General features: G+C 47.2%; 1 protein-coding gene across 2 annotated transcripts in view; it reads left to right on the top strand.

The window, feature by feature from the left end:
* Positions 1-25082, top strand: part of MST1 (macrophage stimulating 1) — a 1288434-nt gene that overhangs the window by 359680 nt on the left and 903672 nt on the right. For both annotated transcript variants that reach the window (XM_069644177.1, XM_069644176.1), the window contains exon 5: positions 20386-20500. In XM_069644177.1, coding sequence (XP_069500278.1) covers positions 20386-20500 — 115 coding nt within the window. The remainder of the gene's footprint in view (positions 1-20385; positions 20501-25082) is intronic.

Below are 25082 nucleotides of genomic sequence, written 5' to 3'. Positions count from 1 at the left end.
AGAAATCCAGCTGAATATAGTACACTATTGCAGGCTAATGCAAGAAGGACGTGTGAGGACAGAAAGCAGGAGGAAGCAAAACTAGTGTAGAAAAAAATATCAAAGGATACAATGTAAGGAGCAATGTTAACCAGCGGGGAAGGAGCAGGTATGCTGCATGCGCAGTACAGACCGCCACCAGCGGGGGGAGGCTTTGCAGGGAGGCATAAACCTACTTCACTGCTACAGCTTCTTCAGAAATATGCAGCTCACATATGTACAAGCATGCGTTACGGTGCTCACATCGCTCCTGTTCTCCATTCATTACACTGGCTTCCCATTCTCCAAAGTGTTCACTTTAAGTAGCTGGTAACAGTTAATCGGGCTTTCTACGGCTCTGGAGCAGAATATAAGCAGGATAAGTTCCAACTCTATTTGCCATCCCGTGCGCTATGATCAAAGGATGCCTGTCTTCTTCTGATACCCTGCTAGTATTTTGAGCGGGTGGGTGGTCACTCCTTCTCAGTGGAGGCCGCTAAGCTATGGAACTCTTTGCCTCTGATGCTCTGTGCAACTAACAATCTTCTTGCCTTTCGTCGGCTATTGAAAACATACTTTTTTTAACAGTAATGTCGGCTAGTCTTTAAATTCCTGGAAAACCTCAGCGCCAAGATGCTTCGGCGAACGTGTGCTTTACAACTGCAATTAACATAACATACACCAAAGGTTTAGAGGGAGAGGAGGAGCACCCAGGAGGAGAGGGTCATCAAGCATAGGAAGGACCTAGGGGGGCCATCAGAGACCAATGGGGGGGGGGGATCACCACAGTGTTGGGTGTGTGGACAGATGGGGCACATTTTTTTGAGTGTGTAGGAGCAGAGATGGGATGCAACAGAATGGGGGGATGTAACACAAACCCACATTCCAGGCAGAACAGACAGACTATTATGCCCAAGACCAAACACGGCCACAGGCACAGACCCAAGACACATGCATGCCAGCATATCCACCTGTGATACAGGAACCACAAACGCAGGGACCCGTACAGCCATACCCACAGTCACCACCTGCACAGCAGATGCAGAGACGCATGCAGCCACCACAAGTAGCACAGCAGGATGCTGGGACACCGACACATGCAGACTCCATGGGATCGACTCCCATTTGGAAGTTAGGGGGGTGACTGGTGTGGGGGGGTAATCTGTTCACAGGGACAGGGATGTCCTTATACACACAATAGGACAGCCCACAGATGGACCTGATGTGTTCAGTCCTATCGGTTACACCCAACCTGGCAGAGGAACCACGTATATGGGTGACAAGATTTTCTCTTACTCGTGGACACGGGGGCAACTAGATCCTGTATCAGTGAAGGCAGATACCCAATGTCAGGCAATGCCATGAATGCACAGGGATTCACTGGGGCAACAGACTTGGTTCCTACTCACTCTCCATAAGGGAGCATTACTTAGCTTTGCCACTATTGTATTCGGGACAGACACCAGTGAAGATAATGGGAAGGGACATAATGAGTATGCTCAATATGACCATCTAATTTACTGACCATGTGATAGTGTGTTCAACACCAGGATTTAATTACATGATAGTGAGGGAGATTATCCAGGCATATTGTGTGCACACGATACAGAGAGGGGTGCCAGCAGACATTGAACTGTTCCATTATGGAGTGGAGGTATTGATAACATGGCGTCCAGGGATTCACAGAAAGTTATGGCTATTTACCTGATGAGTATATATTCAGACCAGAAGTTCCATTAGCTGAGCCTGAAGCGAAAGTGGTCCCAACAGTGCTTGAGGCGGTAATAGTGGGAGAAGACAGGATAACATTACATGGGACAGATGACAAAGGACAATCTTGCAGGACAGTGATTACAGTGGGGGAAGGGTACAGGTTGACTGATGTGACTGCTGAGGAACTGTTCCAGGATGATTGATTAGATCAGCAAATGGTGTTTGACAGCATTACATATTGAGTGAGAATAAACTTTAGGGAAGTACCACAGAGAATGGCTATGTTGCAGCAAGCTGTGCCACCATTTCTCGAGGGAGACTTGTGGAGGGTACCCAGTGTCTTATGGAACACAAGTCTCCATGATGTGGGGCTACTGAAAGGGATAGGGGCAGTACAGCTAAAGCTTAAACCAGGGGCAATAGTACCAAGGGAAAAACTGTGTCCCTTGTAAAGAGAGGCAGATGAGGGCATCTATTAGACAGTCGCAACATTAGTGAAACCGGGCATTCTAGTGCCATCAGAATCACAGTGCAGTATCGCAGTGTATCCTGTGAAAAAGGCAGCATGGGGGGTCTTGGCATTTTATACAGGACTTGCACCCTCTGAACCTGATTGAGGCAGAATTTCCTTCAGTTCTAAATCCAGCCACAATTTTGTGTAGCATTCCCACGGAAGCTACCCTCTTCACAGTAAAAGATTTTAAGAATGATTTCTTCTCTATACCACTTTACATAGAGTTACAGGACTTGACTTTCCTCCTATATAGAAATTGAAAGTGGAAACACACGAAGCTCCCACAATAGTACTGGAAGTCACCTGCCATATTCAATGGGGTCCTTCAGATGGACCTAGGCAACGTAAGGTGACGTCATTTTGATCTGCATCAAGTCAGGAATACAGTGCAGAAACGACCCGGTGCACACGTTGAAAGTTCTAGTAGAGAAGGGGTAAAATGTAGATAAGACAAAATGATAGTATTGCCAGAAGGAGGTGTTGTAAATTGGACAACTAATCACGCAGGAAGGGCTGAGAGTGACACCAGAAAGGGCGGAGGCAATCCGTAGGACGCCGACACCTACGGCAGTGAGACAGAAGCAGAAGTTTTTAGGTCTCTGTGTAATTATTGTAGAGCTTTGGAATTTGACTACAGGACATACACAAAACCTTTAAGTGCACTCAAAGAAGCACAAAGAGTGGAGGGCACACTACACTGGTCAGAAGAGATGACGGATTTATTCAAGGAGCTGAAGAAAGCAATGTGCACAGCTCCCGCGTTAGGGATCCCAGATTACCAGGATGAATTGTATTTGTTCTCACACGCCAATGGAGTAGTGTTGAATGCGGTACTCGCACAGAACACTACTTGAGGACACAAGCCATTGGCATACTATAGTGGAGAAATTATAACCAGTAATGGGGGGGGCATTACCCTTGTGAGCAAGCACTATCTGCTGATGCATTTGCTGTAGCTAAGTCAGCAAGTATCACAATGGGGTGCGGCACCATCCTTTTTGTGGCGCATGCTCTTTGCAATACTGGAACGGCCCAAAAGTACTCTGACCACACAGAGGGCTTTGGGGTACGCAGTAGTACTCTCAGCCATAATGATGGTAAGATGCAGGACTGTGAACATTTGTAGTCGAACCAATAGAGGAGGGAGACTACATACACAATTGCACCACATACATGGAGCAGTATGATGACCTTCCGAAGGTGGGAGAAAAGCCACTTGTGGGGGAGAAGTACTTTACATTGACAGTATTTTGATGATAGACCAGACCACAGGAGAAAGACACACGGGTTGGGAGTAGTAAAAATAAAGACAGCCTGGACAGTTGTAGTAGTAGCAAGCACAATGTTGCCATCACATTCTTCAGTGCAAGCAGCAGAAGGAGTTATTCTTATATTGGCATTAGAGCAGAGCAAGGACCAGGAAGTGATAGTGTATTCAGACTTGGTCTATGTGACATCTACAGTACACTCTGGGTTGTCACATTGGCAGAGGAGGGGTTTCCGAAGTGCTGACGGGACGCCATTGCAACACACGCCCCTATTGGGCAGAATCATGGAGGCGCTTCAACACCCAGCAGACCTAGCGGTTGTGAAGTGCCAGGACCACATGAGGGGGGCGCACCCTGTCTCCAGGGGCAATGAAGCAGTAGAAGCGAAGCATGCAGCATATTTTGTTGATATTTTAGACTTTGATACTCCATCCCACACACGTATTAATGTTTGTATGATGGAGTTACAGGAAGGGTACAGCATGCTACCAGTGACACAGATAATGAGTTCCAGGGAAGTGCACCAAGTGAAGAAAAAGAATTATGGGTAAGAAGAAGATGCTCTATATCTCCGTCTGTTGCCCTATGGCAACAGGAAATACAGGCAAGCCGGTGATTCCACTATCATTACTACAGACTGCACCATCCTACACACATGGAGAAGGGTGTACTTGCTGCTTACATTGGGGAAGAGTGGTTTTGACCCAATTGAACAAAACATGTGACCGCCTTTGTAGAGAATTGCATTACGTGTAAATGTTTCACTGCGGGACATACTTTAAGGATAGTGAGAGGAGCCATACCTCGTCCACTAGGTGTGTTCCAACATCTCCATGTAGATTACAATGATATGGTCCAAGTCTGTCAGGGCTACCACTTTATAATAGTGGTTGTGTGCCCATTTTCCCGATGGATCAAGGTCAGTCCCTGTTCACACCTTATGCTCTTAGAGCTGAAGGTTCCTGGTTAGAGAGGTTTTCCCACACTGTGGGTGTGTGAGGTCCTGCAGTCTGACAATGGCCCTCATTTTGCTAACAAAGTCCAGCACACAACAACTAATGGGGATGTGTGAACAACTAAACGGCCTGTTGAAAGAGAAAATTCCTAAAAATAAAAGCAACTCTAAATAAGGGTTGGTTACATTGTTTGCCCTTAGTCCTGTTCGCATTGCGCAACCAGCCTGGGTCTGAACACAATTTAACGCCACACTAGGTGGTAACTGGACGGGGCATGCGTCTCCCTCTAGCTCCTCCCACTTGGGCTTTAACTGATGCAAATTCTGTTTTCGGTAAAGAAACGTATGAGTATGTAGCATCTTTGATGGCTAGTATCTTTTATTTTATTTCTTGCCAACTGCAGCCACGGCAGGAGAGATCAAAGAAGAGCAAGGAGGGGAGATGACTAGGGGGTGCAGAAGGCAATGGCTGTCTGAAGCTCGGCTCCTCTCTCAGCGGGGACAACAGAGACGAGATAGTCATTCCTGGTCCTTAATTAACTGAAACAATGAAAGCCCTAACTGTTGCGAAGCAGAAGAAAGCAAAGGCACCCTTAGCAACCCATCAAATGGAGGAGAAAACGGTGTAAGAAGGAGGTGTCCACCCCCCACCCCCACCGGGTTTGGATCATGGCGACCGTACGGTAAAAGGCACCAAACCAGTCAGGGAGAATTCCAGAAGCCAAGAGCGCTGTAGAGGCACTGTAGTGGGCAAAAGAAATCAGACCTGACCCCAGCTCTGGGGGCTGTGGAGTTCCGATAACACGGAGGCAGCTCACCCGAAAAAGCCGTAGCCGGCGAAGGAGAGGCAGCCGGGAGGATGTGGACCGCACACGTCTGGGTCCGCAGCAAAGAGCCAAGGTGCAGCCAATCGCCCACCGGCCCACAATTGTGCACAAAGCACTCCCCGGTGCTCCGATCTGAGGGAGAAGGCGAGGGAACAGCTGGAGCAAGGGCTCAGTAATGCGAGCTCCAGAGCCATGGTGAGGGGAGGAGCCTGGCACGAAGCGGGAGGCCGGCTCCGCGGACCAGAGACACCGAAGCGGCAGACGAGAGGTGAGAGGCCCCCCCCGCATTGCAGAGGGATTAGGAGATAGCCAAAGAGGGAAGGGGGAGGAAGCCTCAGCAACGCAGAGCGCCCACTGCAGCTCTGCTACGATCTGAGGGAAGCAGTGCGGAACAGAAGATCTGCGCAACAAGACCGGGGAGAGCCTGCCCGCGGCAGGTGTAGGAAGCCAGCCTCACCGTGGATTAAGGAACAGCTGCTCGAAGAGCGTTGCAGCCTGGACTGGTGTCCCTACCACACACCACTAGAATGCAGAAAAACGAAACGCAGGCCCAAACAGCAGAGGGCTGCTTAATCATAACAGCATAATAATACAGGGTGGCCGCGGGGCAGGGACTGAAAGGACACCCTAAATACCATGGGGCGCCCAGAGAAGCTGTGGACTACAAGGGAAATCAAAGGGGCCAACAAGGGATCAAAACAGCCCTTGTGACCCCCCGCTGGGGATAATAAAAGGAAAGGCCTTCACCACCACTTACCCACACGAGAAGATGCCTGATACAACAGAGACAAAGTCTCCTGCACAAAATCCCCCATAAAAGGGCTTGTGTCGAATTGCCAAAGCCCAACGCCCGCCCCAACTGAGTACAATGGAACTCGGACACAGGATAAGCCTGTAAAACAGACCAGAAGTCGAAGGGGGAACCGCTCTCGGCACTGCCATAAGGACAGCGGAAGGAAAAAGCAGAGCAGGGCCCCTCACCGCCAGCAGCCTGGACAGGCTGCACCAATACAGAAGGGAAGAGACCCACAAAACAAAAGCCCCCTCCAAGGAGACTCTCAAAATGAGCAACGCTTCCACGAATGAGGACATTGCAGGGATCATGGCAGAGATTAGGGCCCTACGATCTGACATTCAAACCTCTATTTTGGAAATAAGAGAGAAAGTGGAGAAAATAATCGAAGGAAAAGTAGAAAACCTGGAACACAACCAGGTCAATGGGGACCTGGTGGAGATGAAATTAAACGCAAGAATGACAGACCTAGAATTAAAAGAAGAAGAACTCGCCCTCAAAATGGATGATATGGAAAATAGAGAAAGGAGATTGAATATATGAATAATTGGCCTGGTGGAAAGTGAGGGGGAGACACCGACCCAGGTTGAGAGTAAAGTACAAGTAATAATGTATCTATTTGAGGTGGAGGGAGGCAAAGCAGTGCAAATTGAGAGAGCCCATAGAGGAGGAAGAGCATTCGGAGGCGGTCCTCGATCAGTAGTCGGGAAATTTCTCTGATACAAAGAGAAAACTGAAATCCTCAAAGCAAAGCAAGCACAGGACATTGAGTTCAACGGCTCAAAGATAAAGATATTCCAGGACCTGTCAAGTTTAACACTGGAACGTAGGGTGTAAAGGGATTACTTAAGGGATCCTCCACAGAGGGGTGAGCTTAAAACCTAGTGGCCCTCAGTTTTAAGACCGTGGACGGTTGAAACGACCGTGGTCCAGTTTGTTGGTTCAGTTATGTTAACCGTTACTGTAGGGGGCAAAGGGGACATACAGACGAGAGAAGCAGTAAAAGAGGTACGGCGAGCAGAGTTTTGTGCACGGGTAATGAGCGAACAGGGAGGGGACAAACAAGAGATAGGGGGCCCAATGTAGGAATGGAAGGGATCTCTAGAACAAGGCCAGAGAGTGCAACTGTGAAAATGGGCATGCTTAATGTCAAGGGGTTAAACTCCCCCACCAAAAGGTCACTGGTGGTTAGGGAATCCGAAAGGGCTGCCCTCGAGGTTCTCGTTATCCAAGAGACCAGGCTTAAAGCAGGGGAAGAGAAACCATTGAGGGGGAGGGGAGTGGGACAAACCTATTGGGCCTCAGAAGATCATAATAAAGGGGGAGTTGGCCTGATACTACATAAGTGAATCAAATTAACAAACCCTGCGGTACGAGCATTTATGGGAGGCAGGCTCCTACTAGTTCAGGAAGAATGGGAAGGTATCCAGATAACATTTACGGGGGTATATACGCCCAACAAAGATCAAGGGGCATTCAATGAGGAGGCCCTGGCCACAATCAAGGGAAAGCATAACGGCCCGATAGTAATAGGGGGGACTTTAACACGTGGGCTGACCCGCACATGGACAGGCAAACGGGTAGCAGGTTCTTCAACAACCTAAATGAGGGGACTAGGCGATGTCAGGAGAACAATGAACCCAGACAAGCATACATTCAGGTCCAGTGTCCATGAAACGTTCACCAGAATTGACTACTTGTTGGTCAATAGGGAATACCGCCCCAGAATTAGGGACAGCGCAATCTGCCCTATCGACTGGTCGGATAACGACATGGTAATAGTAATACTAGATATGGAGGGGCTGGGCAACCGAGACTCCAAGTGGCGATGTAACAAATTCCTTTGGCGAGATAAACTCTTTGCACAGGAACTCAAGGCCTCAATGGAGGAATACTTTCAGATTAACAATAATGGTCAGGTGGGGATTCACAACAGTATGGGATAGCAGGGAAAGCAGTGTGGAGCGGTCTCCTGATGAGGGAAGGGGTAATGCAGAAAAGGGAACGGAGGTTGCAGGAGGAGAAATTGGGGAAAAATAACTTGCGCCTAGAAGAAAAACTACACGCCTAGGGGTCCTACGGTAAGGAACACCTAGCAACTCTTAAACAAAAAAAGGAAGAGCTAAAAGCACTGGGGATGGGGGATACAGTTCGAAATTGAAACTGCTAAAACAGAAGTTCTACGAAAAGGGCGGCAAGGCTGATGAGATGCTAGCAACCAGACAACAAGCTTAAAGAGCCGAGAGATGGGTTGTGAGAATTAAAGCGGAAGAAGGGGGGTCGACAACAGCCTGAGAGGACATAGCTAACCTGTTTGCCAAATACTACAAAGGCCTATACACCACCGAGGGCGGCAGGGCAGAAAGAGATGCAAGACTACATCCATAGGGCAGGGCTAACGCACCTATCGCGATCAGAGCAGTCTCTCCTTGAATCACCCATATCCCCTGAGGAAATAAAAGCGGCAATATTTAGGCTGCCACTGGGAGGGGGTCCAGGAGAACATGGTTATAGCATGGGTTTCTACAAGCAATTTGCAGACACTCTGACCCTACACCTAACCAAATTATTCAATCATATGCAAGAATCAGGTCAGGTCCCCCCCCTTCGTTTACAATAGCACACGTAGTGGTAATCCCAAAAGCGGGAAAAGATCCTGCACGCAGTAAATCCTATTGACCGATATCATTATTAGACACAGACGTGAAAATCTAGGAAAGGCTCCTACCCTCGCGGATGGAAGATATTATGCCTTGTCTGATCCATCTGGACCAGGTGGGCTTTATAAAAGGCAGGCAGGGGGCAGGCGCTATGTGTAAAACACTTGACATTATGGAGCACTCTGAGGGGCGGGATGAGGATCGGGCGCTGCTTAGTCTGGACTCAGAGAAAGCGTTTGATTGGGTGGAGTGGGGGTTTCTTTGGGCCATACTTAGAAACATGGGCTTTGAAGAGCGATTCATAAATGGGATCCAAGCAATATACAAGGCCCCAAAGAAGGGAGGGTGGCGGTGAACAGTAAACCCTCAAAAGAATGTCATGTCGAGGGGAACCAGACATGGTTGCCTGCTCTCGCTACTCCTCTATGCCCTGTCCATAGAGCCACTGGGTAATGTAATCGGAAACGATAAAACAATAGAAGGAATTGGGGTTGGTGACAGAGTATAAACTGAACATGTTCGCTGACGACATGCTCCTCTACCTGGCAGAACCACAGACCTCGATACCCAAAGTGCTAAGGCCTATACAAGAATTTGGCGAATGGATAGGGCTGACAGTCAGCGCAGAGAAGTCCGTGCTCTTTCCCTGCAATGCGCCAGATCTTCCAGGTGTAAAAATCAAACACATGGGGAATACCAGTAACCCAACAGATATTAAAATACTTGGGTGTCTATGTTAAAAGAAGGACAAAAGACAAACTTGCTACCGCTTATGTCGGAACTATCAATGGATGTAGACAGATGGGCCAAACTCATGGCTTGGCCGCCTTAATGCTATAAGAATGGTAATTTGAATGGATTGTGTCCTCCAACGTATTCCACATCTTTGACATGTAATGTCCGCAGCTGTGTACTTCAGAAACTTTTTTCGGCATAGGGCGTCATGTGTCAATGGCGTCTGGTCGATGTCCCTCGAAAGCCTCCGTCGAGGACATCACTGGATGTTATCCTCCGTTCCTTTTTTTCCGCAAACGTGTTTGCTTCGGAGACTTGGCGTGCCTCGTGCATTCCTTGTGAATATGTCTTCTTCGACGGCTCCGACTCCGCGGTCGGGCTTCAAGACTTGCTGGGACTTCAAATCTAAGATGTCGATTAACGCCCCGCATCACATTTGTTTGTGGTGCCTGGGCGAGAGTCATGACACCAAAGACTGTTCCAAATGCCTGTCGCTGACTGCTAAGGCCTTGCAGGAGCGTAAGGGGAAGCTTCAGGTAGGTAGGGGTTCCAAACCCAGTAAGTCCCGTAACATTTCTAAGGGGATGTCCACGGTCCTATATCAGTACCAGATGCTCCCAATTGACATTCCAGAAACTACTTCCTAGATTTGAAAGCCAGACTACTAAAATTCCTATGGCAGGGTAAAAAGCAGTGACTAGCCTACAGCAGCTTAACACAACCCAAGGAAGAAGGTGGAACATGGCTCCCAGATTTCTACACATATTATTGAGCTGCCCAAATGAGGGCCTTGGTGCCACATCTAAGAGGAGACAAACACAAACAATGGACACAAACAATGGGTTCCAATCAAAAACCACCTGCTACGGCCAGTAACATTTGGAGAATGGCTGTGGGCTCTGAAATCAACATTCCCAACCAAAGTAACAAGCCATTTCGCACTAGGATACCTCCTGAAACTGTGGTGGAAGAAAGGAGAAATGAAGGGCCTCACGATGTGGCCGTCCCCCATGAGTTACATATGCCCCCCCAATAAGAAATGAGATCCAGGACCCACAACATTTCCAGAACTTGTATGAAGCAGTTCTAGAAGGGGTGAGGCAGATGGTAAAAGCTGATGGACGTGTAGCCATCCAAGACCTGCAAACAGGCCTGCAACTTAAACACATATGGGTGTTCTTGTTCTTACAGCTAAGGGGAGTCCTAACAGCCCCACAATGGAAGGAAAAACTTCAAAGGAACCTTACCACAGTGGAAAAGGGACTCATCTCTTGACTATACAGGTCCCTGCTAAGCGAACAAGGAAGCAGGATTGGTACCTTCAAAAAAGGATGGGAGTCTGACCTGGGCCCCATGATGACTGACCGCTTGTGGGTGCAAATCGGCACACAAGTCCTCCATTTCAGCGCAATATAAGTTACATGGAATAAAACTGTTGCACAGGTGTCAATACGATCTAAGGAGACTCTCTAGAATGTTCAAACAAACGAGCCCTCAATGCTAAAGGGAATGGGGTGCCCAAGCAGATTATTGGCACATGTGGTGGGTCTGCCCGAAAGCTCAGGCATTTTGGAAGGAGATGCTAGTGTGGATCAGAAAGGTGGATGGGGTGGTTCATATTTGAACAAACATTTGATCGAAAAATTGCTTTTATTATGAGTATACGAACATGAAAATGAGATTGTTGTGAACTACATAATAATAAAATGCTCAATAAAGTGAGTTTAAAAAAAGGAAGAGCGGGGAGGACAACATTCCACATGCCAACGAAAATTGCTTAGCACCACCACTACTGTACCTTGGGGCCTACCTGCTGCTAAGGAACTTTACCCAGACTTGGTATGAGCCCAGGTTTAATGGCGCCTACATCGTGGAGGAAGCTACCGATCGAGCAGTGCAAATACGAGGCAAAAGAGGTTGGAGCTACATTGGAGACATGAAACCCTGTCAGGTAGAGACCTCTCCCAGCCGCGAAGGAGGGCGACTTGAGGCAAGGAGAAGAACCAAGTACCAGGCCAGGACAAAGACAAGTATCAGGACTTGCAGCCAAGGCTCATACGCTGTAGAGCAAGATAATTAGTGCGAGGACTTCCTATACACTTAGAATAGTCACACTGTCTTTTTCTTACAAATAGCTATTAGTTGTGAAAGTAGCGACTGTTATTTCTGTGTTCCATTATTTTCCAGAGGCCCCTGACGTTCCAGGATTACTTTATGCAATTCCTTATACCCAGAGAAGGGCACCTCTGGGTATATACCTCCATGCCTTTTTGCATCATTTCTTCATTTGGCCCAAACTTATCCACGACTTAATCGCCGAAACACATCTGTCATAGAAGTGCTCAATGACACCAGCATATGTATTGTGTGGGAACAACTGTTAATCAAACTTGCACAATACTACATCCGTAGAGCTTAATCTAATGTACTTTAACATAATCATTTTTAAGGAATTTCAGGTGGGTTTTTCATCGAATTCGGAGCAACACAAGATACTGAAGAGGAGTAAGTTATGAGTACCATTATTAATAATGCAATTGTGATATTCTGTGCCTTATATTGTTTCTACTTCTTTACCCTCGTCATACAATGATTCTTTTTCATAGATGCACAAGCGGTGACCCATACTAACGTAACCCCAATCCAGGAAGTCATGGCCGCTATATCGGGTCAGGCGATAAGCACTGCCAAACCAGTATAGAGAAGTAGACGGTTGATTCATATTGAACTGATTCGGCCTGGGAATCTAATAACATGTAATATAAGCACATGACCAAAGTAGGTAAACAAACTACTGGAGAGAGCTGTTATGTCTGCTCTGTCATCCTCTATGCCACGAGTGCCTCAAGAATGTTTGTGGGAAATGAAATCCTAGCTGCAAGAGCACAATGCCTTATGCACTTATCATTGTGCACCACAAGAGGAAGATTTCAAGGGAAAAGAGCAACCTTTAAATGGATGTCCAAAAAGACGTATCCATATGAAGATAACTATATAAAGAATCAAGAAATGATAGATGATTACTGGAATACCTATCAGGCCACAGAATACATAACCAAAGGACCATAAAAGGGAGAAACAAGGATAGTGACACACAAGGAGTTACTGTGTCGTAAAAGAGGACCAGTGGAGATAGGAGAACCAGGATTTTGGGAAAGGCCACAGATGCTGGTGTGCGGACAAGTATAAACAGCCGACAGATGGTAAGGAGTGGTGGGGAGCAAGGCATGTGCACTCCTCACAGTTTGAGTAGTGCAAGAGGAAAACGACAAATGCCTGAAAGCGAAGCTACTAACCTGGGTAGAGAACGAAGCTGGGCCAATGTCCATAATACCATCAATGGAGCAGTATTATGCTTCCAGAACGATGGTCTAGTAAAGGTTGGAGAAAACCAGGAATGTTAGCAGGATGTAAAGGTTCCAGGTATGAAGGTCGGAATAGCATTATTAGTGGACCGCTATTGGGCCTGCGGATCAAAAGCATACGTGAAACTACCACCCAACTGGGGAGGGACGTGCTCACTGGTGCATCTGAACACACCAGTGCTATTAGTACCCCAGAAGGTCATCAAAGTAGATGGAGTCCCCAAGATGGACTCTAGCAATAGAAAGAAGAGGTCTGTAGAGTTCACCAGAGTAAAGAGGGGAAATTATGGATAATCAAAAATGGATGAGTCCCTGGATGCAATACCACCAGAGCATAGACTGTTTAGCAGAAAAGAAATATTCTTTGCATCCATCATTCCGGCAGTGTAGGCCAGTGCAAACGCAAAATGGCTCCAGATCACGAGGTGGCAGCTGATGCAGAAAAATAAATTTGACCGTCAAGGGGTTCAATGCAATCAAAGAGCTCCGAGCAGTGAGGTTAAGGGTGCTACAGAATAGATATGGTTTAGACTACTTAACGGCCATAGACGGAGAAGTTTGTGCCAAAAGCTGGTCTTCTTGCTGTACATTTATTCCAGCAAATGATGAAGACGATGGAACACTCAGTGAGGCGGTTACCAGGTTATCAGAGATGCATGCCAAAATGGAGGCAAAGACAAATGCTGTAGGAAAAGATGAAGGTTGGCTGTCATATTTTATCTTCGGTACCAACATGAATGGCCAACAGACCGAAAGCATTCGCAGCAGCACTAGTATTAGTATTACTGACTTTCTGTGTTATCAGCATATGCATCATACAATGCAAAAAGATGACTGAAAAGAGTATAGGGATGGAAGTACTAGTAGATTTTAGAAGCAGAAGACAACAAGATAATAAAGGCATGAGATACAATGAGGGTCCAGATAACAGATTGTCCTCTTTTCGGCTGGAGTATTGTTTGAGTATCCTTACGGCACCAAAGACTATTGGGGAAAATGGGTTTAGTGCAACTCTGGAGGAGACTGCAGCTACGTGACATGGAGCTTAGGTGATCATGCACGATACTATGGAAAGCTAGGGGGAGTAACAAAGATCTGGTTCCTGAAGCTGAATAAGGCTGCAGGTGTGGTCAACAAGTTGACCAGAGAGGGGATTGAAGAGAGGGTTCCAGGAATGGCGCTTATGACCCCTCTGCGACTGTCAACCTGCAGGATGAAGAATGAAAGCTGTAACTTGTTCTTTGGCCAGCTACTGACTGCACCAATGTATCACATATATCACAAGAGATATCCTCTCAGACAGCCATTTAAACCGTATCAAGTTGATGGTTTCAAGGAGACAGAGGACTCATCAATGGACTAGGTCGACTGACAATAGAGCCAAGTATCAATGACTTCATTAGGGACATCACGACATAGCCACGTTGGCCATGAAGCAAACATGCATCCATTCATGAAGCTACACAAACATGCACTGGTTTATTGCCTGTAGACATTAAAAATATGCTTATAACTCATGTAGGTACGGGAAGGATACATTTACATAATGCTAAGAATCTTTCCTTTCTTTCGCCAATTCGAAACCACAGGATGCACAATATACATGGACCAAGGTTGCATATGCTTTATTGCAACCAACTATAACAAGCCATGAAGACCCATAAGGAACCTATAGGGTGACTGAAGTGAATCAGGTTGGAAAGACAGGCCTCAAATCCATGGGAGGGGAGACATGTCCGCTGCAGCACGAGGTGCAGAGCTGGTGTTCACAGCCAAGGACAGGGGCGGGTGGAAAATTCCTGGTTCCCGATGCAGGAGGCCACCTGCAAGAATTCAGAATGAAATCCTCATAATTGCAGACAGAAGGTCTTCGTTTTGCGGTTCTCTTACATGTGACCCAACAGAACAAAACAATGCTCATTTACCTGTGGTGGGAAAAGAAGCTGTTCCTACCGAGATAGAGTGGAATGATACAAGTGCTGCCCACCGAAACGGCAACCTGCCAGGACTCTCTCAGGCTTAGGTGATCAGACTGCGGTAACAATAGGGAACACACGGCCCTCCATGCTCGTTCCCATCACCTTGAAAGTGTACACTCCGTTCAGTGACCAGACAGGGTTCCAGGCCTGGGAGGACCCGCTCTAGCCAATCCAGAAGCTCCATTTGCGAGGTGGTCTAAAATGTTTCACGCCCAATGGTCTTCCTGCGACCCTGCAACAGTGTAGCAAATTGGTGATTTTTGTGGAAAAAGTGGCCCCAAGGGAAGGGTTTGTGGGTGTGCTCCACTGAAGTAACAAGAGTTACCTTTAATTTTGAAGTGATCGACACGGCTGCAGCCGTGTGGTTAGACTGGTGATTTTCCACTATCACCTGTATAAAAGTAAAGCTTGAGACAATGCTAACCTCAGACTGTGCTCAGACATACATATACCACATCTATGTGGCATTAGTTTGATAGAGTTTAGGGTTTAGAAATAAATTAAATATGAGAGACACCTGGTGAGTGTTTAGAAAGTAAGGTTTCTGTATTCCAAATTCAACATAAAGGCAAAGGTATTATTTGCATACATTACAATGTTGAAACAAAGAAAGAAGTGAAGAACCACATTTTGGTAGTCAATAAATCATACATAAAAGGAACTTGGTCACACTTTACATATGTGCTAGATATGCATTCAAAAAAGAAGAAACTTGTTTTCGCCTCGCCAACACGTGTTTCAACCTATCTAGGTCGTCATCAGGGCGTAAAGTTAATAATGGTTGATACTGGTTGATACAATTAACATATTCAATCGACAATCTTTGTTGGCAGAGAGAGTCTTTAGTACAGTTATGCCTAACGTCTTGGGTCATAGCCCAACATTAGTGAATTGGGCACCCGAGGAGGACTTCCTCATAAAGAGTAAAGATGAGTCCCTTGATCATGAGAGAAGGGGTTGGGACTTTGCTAATACCGAGAGAGAGCAAGAAAAATATATACCAACTAAAAAGACATGAAAAATAACTTTCAGGAAATGGTAGTCAATCTCCATCCGGACTAAGAAGTGGCCCCACATTCAAGCCCGCTTCTCGGGGGCCACCAACAACATGGCTGTACTTTTCAAAATCTGTAAGGGACTTGCTAATTCTTCTGCAGTGTCTACTTCTCCTCTTCCTTTGTGAACGGAGGATCAGAAGCAACATGCTGGTCTTGGCAACAAGGCCATGCAGAGCAACAGAAGTTTGAATCCCGAATCCGCTCTTAGAAATCGAACTTGCCTATTAAGCGTGTTATCAAAGAACAATTTAAAATGAATAAATACAATAAGAAATTCCTTCCTAGGCCCTCTGCATGGCCTTGGCCTCCCACTTCTCAACCAAAACTCAGGCCATCCTGTCCTCACTCTCCTCAACATTCCTCCTCCACTTCCTCTCAGGCTTCCCTTGGCCCCTCTTTCTCCTCCCCTTCTACTCTCCTACTTCTTGCCCATTTCACTGGATGAGGCCACTAAGACTGTTTGCTATATGGAAGCCTCCACCAAACAGGTGCCTCACTGCTCCTCTAGAACTTTCAAGGACAATATTGCAGCCCTTGCTTCATTCTTTGGCTGAGTTCTGCAACCATTTTATTGCCACTGGATCCTTCCCACAACCTCTCTAGCACTCCTTGGTGCACCCCCTCTTAAAAAAGCCATCTCGGGACCCTTCCTGCTTGCTGACTACGCCCCTATTTCCACTACCCCCTTCTTGTCTAACTATTGGAGAGGCTGGCCATCTCCCAACTTACCCACTACACTGAAGCGGCTTGCTGTCTCTGTGAACACCAGGCTGGCTTCAGAGCAGCCAAAGGCATGAAAATGGCTCTCCTGAACACCTGTGATGACTTGCTCTCTAATCTCGACTCCTGCTCTCCTTCTGTTCTCATCCTCCTGGATCTGTCCTCTGCCTTCGACACTGTCAATAATGCCACCCTCTTAAATAGTCTCTGTGATACTCTGTGCGTCCCGGACCGGGAACTAGCTTGCTAACTCGCAGCTATGTTTTCCTTCTCTTTAAAGAAATGCACACTGGTTAAGATGTCTGTGCTCAAGTTTCCTTTCTATTGGTTCGTGGAATAGACTGTGGGTTCAGTGCAGAATATATCTGGCGACTCTGGGTGCTATAGAATGCTTCTAAACAAATCCTGGACAAACCACCTCCAGCACTGTATCCTGGGCATGTTTTAGGAACCCCCCCCTGACTCCAATGTTGTTTAGATCTGACCTATTTTCACTAGATTCATCCTTCGTGAGGAGGGTAGCCATCCAACTCTCAAGTGTGGACAACTGGGTAGATGGCTTTGCCATTTCATGGGCTTGATCATAAAGCTTTTCTTCCAGTTCATCAAGTCTTTCCTCTGCTGCTTAGAGATGTTTGTCAAACTCCAAAATTGATTTAGACTATTCTGCTGCATTTACTTTGATCTCTCTTGTTCGATTCATAAGTCATTATTGGAGATCCCCCTTTACTTGCTGGAGCTTTTAGACTCCTGACCATTTAACGCTGCTTGGACCTGGGCCACTCTATGGAGGCTTCTTTAGATGTTCTTGTGCTTGCATTTTCGTTTTACTAACCTCAGAGGAGGACCTTTTGCTTGTTTGAGTCTTCACTATTTTGCAGCAAAAAAGGCACCAAGTAGTTACAGCTGGTTATTGAGATTTAAGGATAAGTTCCTGTAGACAGTGCACACAAAATGTGGCATCACCCTGCTAGCCCACAGCAATTGGAAGGATCGCTATCATTTACGCTAAAATGCTTGCATTCAATTGCTTCTTTAAAAGAAGCAAAAGAAGCAGTTTCCCATTCCATAGCTTCCAATTAAGGTCTAACCTTCCTACCACAATCTCGTGGATGGTGATAAGACCAGAGATTTCATAAAGCAGTCCCTCCCCTCAAGGAGAAGCACAAGAGAAAGCATCCTTAGTCTGGGGCAAGTTGTGATTCATATGCACTATATGTCTATATTGCAGCGGGTTTTGCCAGGGCTCTGGGCTGAGGAACCACTTGTAGGTTGAGGGGAGAGAAAGGAGTGCAGCATTCTCTAAAACCGATCCAGACCCTTGCAGCTCCCTGCATCTAAGGCCTCCAACTGCTCATGGGAATAGTGAAGTGACTCACAGAACAGCTCTATTCAAATGTTCATCTATCCACATTGTTGGTTCCCTCTCTGGGATAACTGGAGCGAGGGGTAGCTTGTGTCTTGGTTGGGGCAGTGAAGCAGACCTTTTCAGTTGCTCTGTTATTTTGGGGCCAATCTGCTGTTATGAAAGTGTTTCCTCTTGGTTGCCGTCATCCACGTTTTGCTAAGCACGATGCTCACTATTTTTGTGAAGTGTGGGAGACACCAGTGCCATCTTGGTGGAGGATCGCGAGTGCTGCGTTCGGGTTCTGGCACTCCTATTTTATTCCCGTTCTACAACGGGGTCTACTCACAGGTCCTTGAGGATTCGGTGGCTTCACAGTAGGCTGAGGAGGGCCAGAAGCCATGGTGCCCTCTGACCTCACAGGAAACCTAACTTCATGTCTCACTGCTCACCCACACTCGTCGTTTTTCTTTCTTAAAGTCAAGTGATGGTTTGAATGTGAATTTTAACTAGAGCATGTCTGTTTCCAGGTACTGACATAGCAGTGGCTCATAGTCCTAAAATTAGATCCTGGGGGAACATTCTAACACCACTAGAAGGGCCTTCTTTTCCTGGAAAGTGTGTAGCTCAAACACATCACTTGTGTTGCCATTCAAGCTAGTTTTCTACCTGTGCGCTTTCATCCGATCTCCCCTTCCACCCTTTCTGAAAGACATTTTAGCATGATATTGCTCCTCCATGGCATGGTTTCATGGTCCTCTTGTTTCCACCCCAACAACGCGGTCTGAAATTCTTATTACAATAGACCGATCTAGCCAGACCGATTTGTTTGATATCTAGGCAGAATAGGATGAAAAGTTAGGGCTCGGTAGAGGGGATGAGTGGGATACACCAGTATATTCTGTGAGGGAACACCATTGGAGGAAGAGAGGAAGGAAATAAATCAAATACTGAGTTTGGGGAATTGTTTTGAGATTTTTCTTCATTTGGCCCAAAAAACACATTGAAGAGCCAAGAATGAAATGCAGACACGGAGAGCTCATGTTTCTGACTATAGACGTTTATTCAAAATAAAAAGGGGTTGGAAAATGCCTTACTGTCCCTACTCTACTAGGTATTCCCCTACTTCAACCAAAAACGAAGGGTCTGTCAAATGTCAAGATGTCTAAAACAAAAATGTCCTGTGTCCGAAATACTATTCTGGCCCTCACAATCTAAAATTAACGCTAAGGTGAAAAGGGTAATGTCTTTGTCCTTGAAAGTGCATAAATGTTCAAGTTTAAAAGGAAAGGAGTAACTACAATAGATAAAGTTCAGTTTCAGGGGATTGCTCCCTTGCCCAGGTTTTCTTTTCAAGACACTTTAAACTCCTATGGGTATGGGTCTTCTTTGGAATTCTCTGACCAACATCAACAAAAAACAACTTGGCTGATAATACCAACTTCGTGGGACACCTGGTGTACTCCCCTGCCAGAATTCGTCTCCATTTTAATTGAACTCTTTACTCAGTCTGGGCTTTGCCTGATGTATTCTCCTACCAGGACTTTCTTCTGTGATTCTTTTTACACATTTGCCAACTGGACTTTGCCTGGTATACGCTCCTGCCAGGGCTTTCGTGTGTTTTTTCACTTGACTTGTAAACACTTGCAAACTTGTATACATCTTGCATTCATTCTGTTATTCCCACTTTGGAAATATTGCATTTTGCATTCTCTTTTATGCGCTTTATTTACTCTTATTTGTCCTTGGTAAGGTTGACAAAGTGCCCTGGCTTTCTGTGGTGTTCTTCGGTTCTCCTACAGTAAAGCAAAACGGCGCTTTGGTGTCCCGTTCACACTTTCCATGCTCACCGACCTAGCTTGGTGGCTTCCGCCTCCTCTGTAACTCCTGATTGCCTGCTGTTTGCTTCTGTGCTGTGTGGATACTGCTCTCCCATTCCCACAATTGCAAGAAGTCTTCCCTCTTCCTCTAACGGCCTCTATGCCCCCGAACTCCAAGGGTCTCCTCCATCATCTGGTCCACCCTCATATAGCTGCCGCCAGGGTCAGGATCAGGTAACGGCTGTCCCCTAGCCACACAAGGAGAAGCTACCTATGGGGAGATAGTGATGACATCACCAGATTCATCACACCACCCTTCTCCCACATGAACGACAGAAGAGGGATATGAAAAAAGTTTGGATTTATCAGGATGTTGCATCCATGAGGGTTGATCCCTGACTAGAATACCAACTTTACATGTGCCTTACTTTTAGAGTAAGAAATCGTGAAATGTGTGTAGGTGTAGAATGTAGCAGTAGAGGGACTTTTGATGGCTGGCTAGTAGCTTGCAACTTGAAATTGTACCCCTATTCTCACTGTTACGTGTGCCATACTTGACTGAATGCAGCGAATCTGGCAGTTTAATGTTAAATGTCTGCTTTTTTCCTTTGACAGATTATGTGCGACCCTGCATCACAGGTACTGGAGATCATTACCGAGGTACTGTGTCCAGAACTGAGAGCGGGAAGACGTGCCAGCCGTGGATGGAAAAGTTCCCTCACGATCACAGGTATGATGGGAACAAAAGGATTCTCTGGGTCGATGTGCCAAGTCAGGATATACATATGCATATAGGCCAAAACTTGGTGTTGGTGACCCACACACTGCCAGAAAGTCACATTCTGTTTTACAATGGTAGTCCAAAAAAGAAAAAAATAGGCTCAGATTTTCTTTAGAAATTGGATTTGCTGGTTTAATCATAAATTCAGCTGAACTTATAATTGAACCAGCAAAACAGAATTTGACGTTCTGGCAGTGTGCGGGTTACCGACACCAAGTTTTGGTCTTCATTTCTAAATTTGAGATGGTTGGGGTATTACCGCCCAGTGTTGGTCACGCAGCCAGGCTGTGCAACGGACTAAAGGGCATTAGTGCACCCACTATACGGTCATACCCTAACTCAATATAACTTACTATACATATGTATATATATATATATATATATATATATATATATATATTTCTGAGGCTTGTGGAATCTGCTTAGATCACATGCTGTGCATAGGCCGACATCTAGTGGAAGCTGCGGAGTATTACAGTTTGTTGTTCGAAACTCGAAAATGGGCGTCGACACAGGGCGTGCCAGTAATACTATCCCTAGTGTGACGTCCACTGTACCCATGATCCCTCACGCGTGTAGGACCCTCAGATTGTTTTTTTCCGCCATACTGGTAGGAAGCATTTCGCGGAGTTCCCTGGCCTTAGCCATACTTTTGCAAAATATCGTTATATTTTCCCCATTCTCCACCCCAACGTCAAGTTACCGAACTTCGACACTCGACACCGGACCGGAGAAGAAATCGACCGTCGACAGCTGCACAACGGATTTGGGCCTCAGAAGGCCTCTGGCCTCGGCCCGGGCCTCGGAAGGCCTCTGACCTCGGCCCTGCAAGTAGGGAGAGTGGGGGGTGGACATACTCTACACTCTTTTGGTATATAGGTACATTCTTATATATTCCTACACTTAACAGCCCGCTGCCACAAGGTGCGTATGGAAGGTACCCCTTTCCAATTCTGCCCCAAGTGCAACCGCAAGTACCCTTGGGTTGACAGACACGCCACGTGCAATCTCTGCTTGCCGAGGGACCACCCCGAGACGAACTGCAGAGCGTGTAGTAGGTTTATACTGAAGACACTTAAGGACCATTCGATCAAGCATTGGGTCCACCACGCCAGGCGCAGGAGGCCATGGCAGCGGAGGGCGCCTTCAGCGATGGCAGCGACGCCGTGCTTTCAGACGGCAAGGGCAAAGTGGCGTCAAGAGACAGCCGAGTGCAAGTCCCCGACCTCGGAAGGTCGTCCGGCAGGGCGGCTATGGGGAAGACCCCCGGCGACGCAAGCGCTACCCACAGCACTTCCACAAAGCACATGAAGTCCAACCGAGACTCGACGTGCACGTCGAGTTCTCGGAAAGCGGCACATAGAGAATGGTCCGAATCGGTGTCCTCTGGGCGTTCGCGATCTAGATCGCTGCATGACTCCAAGCAATCATCCACTGTTGCAAAGAGTGCCTCGCTCCCCAAGGTAACGCAAGTTCAATCGTCGGAAGACGAAGCCGACTTCCATCCCCAGACCGCACTCCAGGAGTCGGTGCCCGCAGACCGCGAAACGGCGGCTCCCGAGTCCCTACCTCCACGTTCTAAAGATAGGGACACTACCCCCGAACCTCGACGCCAGGCGTCGGAAGGCTCCGAAGGGGCGAAAAGGCAGGGGAAAGACTCTTACGCCCATGGGGAGTGGGGAAAACAACAAAGGAAGCAGTCTCTGCCTCCTTACACACCTCAAAAAATGTCCACTCCACACAGACAGACAAGTCCCAGTCTTCTGTTATCCCAAGGACCCCTGCTAAAACCAGTAAGTCTCGTCAGGATAAGGCGGAGAAAGTCCCAGAAAGGGTCATTCCCAGTTCTAGAGAATGGTCTAGTGATGACATAGACAGGGTTAAGTCAAGGATGTCATCATTGGCAGATTTTTACACAAAAAACCCTGAACACTTTCTCTCCTATAACCGACGGGTCAGCACCCTCAGGCTCTAAGGATCCAATACCTCCAAGTAAGAAGTCCCGGTTTGAAGCCCCAACATGGTCTTCGGACCCCTTCTACATACAGCCCTACTCTCAATATCAAGGGGATACATCCTTTTGTTAGGATCTAGATTTGGGCATGTTGGAAGAGCAAACTGATACGGGCTACTATGGGGATGATGAGGACCAAGAAGAGGAAGAGGAAGACCCTGAGACCTACAGAGTAGATTCCCCGGTAGAGAAAGAACCCCCGATTACCGACTCCCCTGTCGACAATCAACCTCTCCTGAATGAAGTTCTGTCCCGAGCGGCAGAACACTTCCACATTGACCTGAATGAAGTTCTGTCCCGAGCGGCAGAACACTTCCACATTGACCTGAATGAAGTTCTGTCCCGAGCGGCAGAACACTTCCACATTGACACCCAGGGTGCTCAGGAAGAGAGAGACTTCGCTGAGGAGTTAGTAGGAGAAAGGAGATCCTTAAGTCTATTCAGAGAAGAATAGACCCTTCACTTATAAATCCCAACCTCACGAGGGCAGTGAACCCAAGGATTGAGAAACTTTTCAGGGCAGCCCAATCAGACCCACTATACATAAGGGGGCATCTGAAGCCGGACTCCCGGGTAGTTACAAACACCCGTAAGAGGGCGGGAACACCCTTGTCATCGTCCGAAGCTCATCCCGACAAGGAGAGCAAGAAACTATATGGGTTGGGCAGGAAGGTAGCCTCCACTTCCGCCTACCAGACAAGGATTGCCAACTCCACCACCCTGTTGGCCAGTTAAAACTGCCACCAGTGGGAAGAAGTCACGCCACTCATAGACTCCGCCCCAGAACCCTTAAAGAGCCAATTGGCACAAGTTTTCCGCAGAGGGAAGAGCAGTGTCCGGTTGCATTTTAAAAGCAACCTTTGATGCCGCTGTCATGATGCCTACCCCCGGGAATCAGGACCAAGGCCCTCAGCTCAAGGAGCAGGCATCTAGACATTTGTTTAAACCTCAGCATCCCCGGCTAGGTGGTGTCTTGGTTCAGTCCTGGCGCCTTAGGCGCCAGGCTAATCATAGAAATCAGCCCTGGTGCCATAGGCGCGAGGCTCATAGACTTTACTTACCTGATGCAGACCATGCTGCAAAAGAGTCCAAGCCTACATGAGGCCTGGATGGGACTATTTTGTTACAGGGACTATTTTTTACTCGGGCGTGGCTCTAGGGAACTTCTTACCTGGAACTACTTTGGAGGCTATTTAAACCACACCCGAACAGCAGCACATGCTTCGCGTTATTCTGCATCCAGCAGCGTGATGCTCACCGTGCCTGCAGCCAGCATCCAGTCTTCTGCCACGCCCGCGTGCCTGCAGCCAGCATCCAGTCTTCTGCCACGCCCGCCTCGAATCCGAAGCTCCTAGAATAAAGAAGAAAAGGACAAGGTTAGAAAACGAACTTATTTCAAATTCCTCACCTAATTCCGGAACCATTTCATCTCCGGACCTGGAAAGTACATCAGTCCAGCACGTGTCGCTTCGTCAGCTCCAGCACGGCACCATACTCACCAGTTCTCACAGCATCTTTCGATCCGGCACTGTCTCCATCATTTCTTCGCCGTAATCCGGCACCTAGGGGACACAAGAAAAAACAAGGTAAGCCAAGGGAATCAACAAATACACCTCTTACCACCATAGACTTACCACCGGCGGTATTATTCCATAACTCTCCAAATTTTCTGTAAAGAGGGAGAAAAACAACACTTTAACGCATGCAATAGTTACCGGAGAGCGTTGGGTAACACAGACTCTTACCTGAATGCCAGCAGCAGCTACGAGACCACCTTCTCACGAACTCAGTTGCAACTTAAGGAAGGAAGGGGACAAGAGTGAACATCGGGCACATTGAACTCTTTGAACTTGATACTTACCTATCCCGCTGGGGACTTCAGAGTCAATACTTACCGGAACTCTCCCAATGCCTTCAAACCAGTGAAGTAACTGGTATCTACGCACTCCTGCAAGACACGCAGGATGGAGAGCTCATCTTTTACGAACATAAGGTGAGGTTACTAAGGGGATATCGGAGGTGATTAGTGGGGGAGAGCGAGAACAGTTGGGAGGCCATCACTAAAACCCACAGGTGGTTAACCCCTGTCTCCACTTGCAGGAAAATACTTCTTCGGGTCCAGCAGACAAGACTAGGCGGGCCAGTCCAGACAGTCATCTCTGCACTACGCATCACGTTGAAGGAGACCGCAGCTGTCCGGGTCCGATCGACACCCTTGTGGGGTCCAGGTGAGCGTAACAGCCGTGGATAATGCCGGCAGATTGATAGCAGAAGGGACTGTTATCAAGAGACACGCTTGGTTACGGCAGTCTGGATTCAAGGCTGAAACCCAAGCATCATTGTTCGATAAACCAGTGGAGCTGGATCTGTTTGCTAAGGTGGTCGAGGACGCGCTGTAAAATGCCAAAGATGAGTATGAGACACTCAAATCCCTAGGCCAACTAACCAATAAACCCCCTAATCAAAGAGGGAGTGGCAATTTTCGTCGCCCACATGGACAAAATTCCCAGAGAGGAT

The sequence above is a fragment of the Ambystoma mexicanum genome, chromosome 2p (assembly GCF_040938575.1).
Source record: "Ambystoma mexicanum isolate Mex_15411 chromosome 2p, UKY_AmexF1_1, whole genome shotgun sequence".
Lineage (NCBI taxonomy): Eukaryota > Metazoa > Chordata > Amphibia > Caudata > Ambystomatidae > Ambystoma > Ambystoma mexicanum.
Note: the sequence above shows the minus strand (reverse complement) of the source record. Positions and strands in the feature narration are given on the sequence as shown.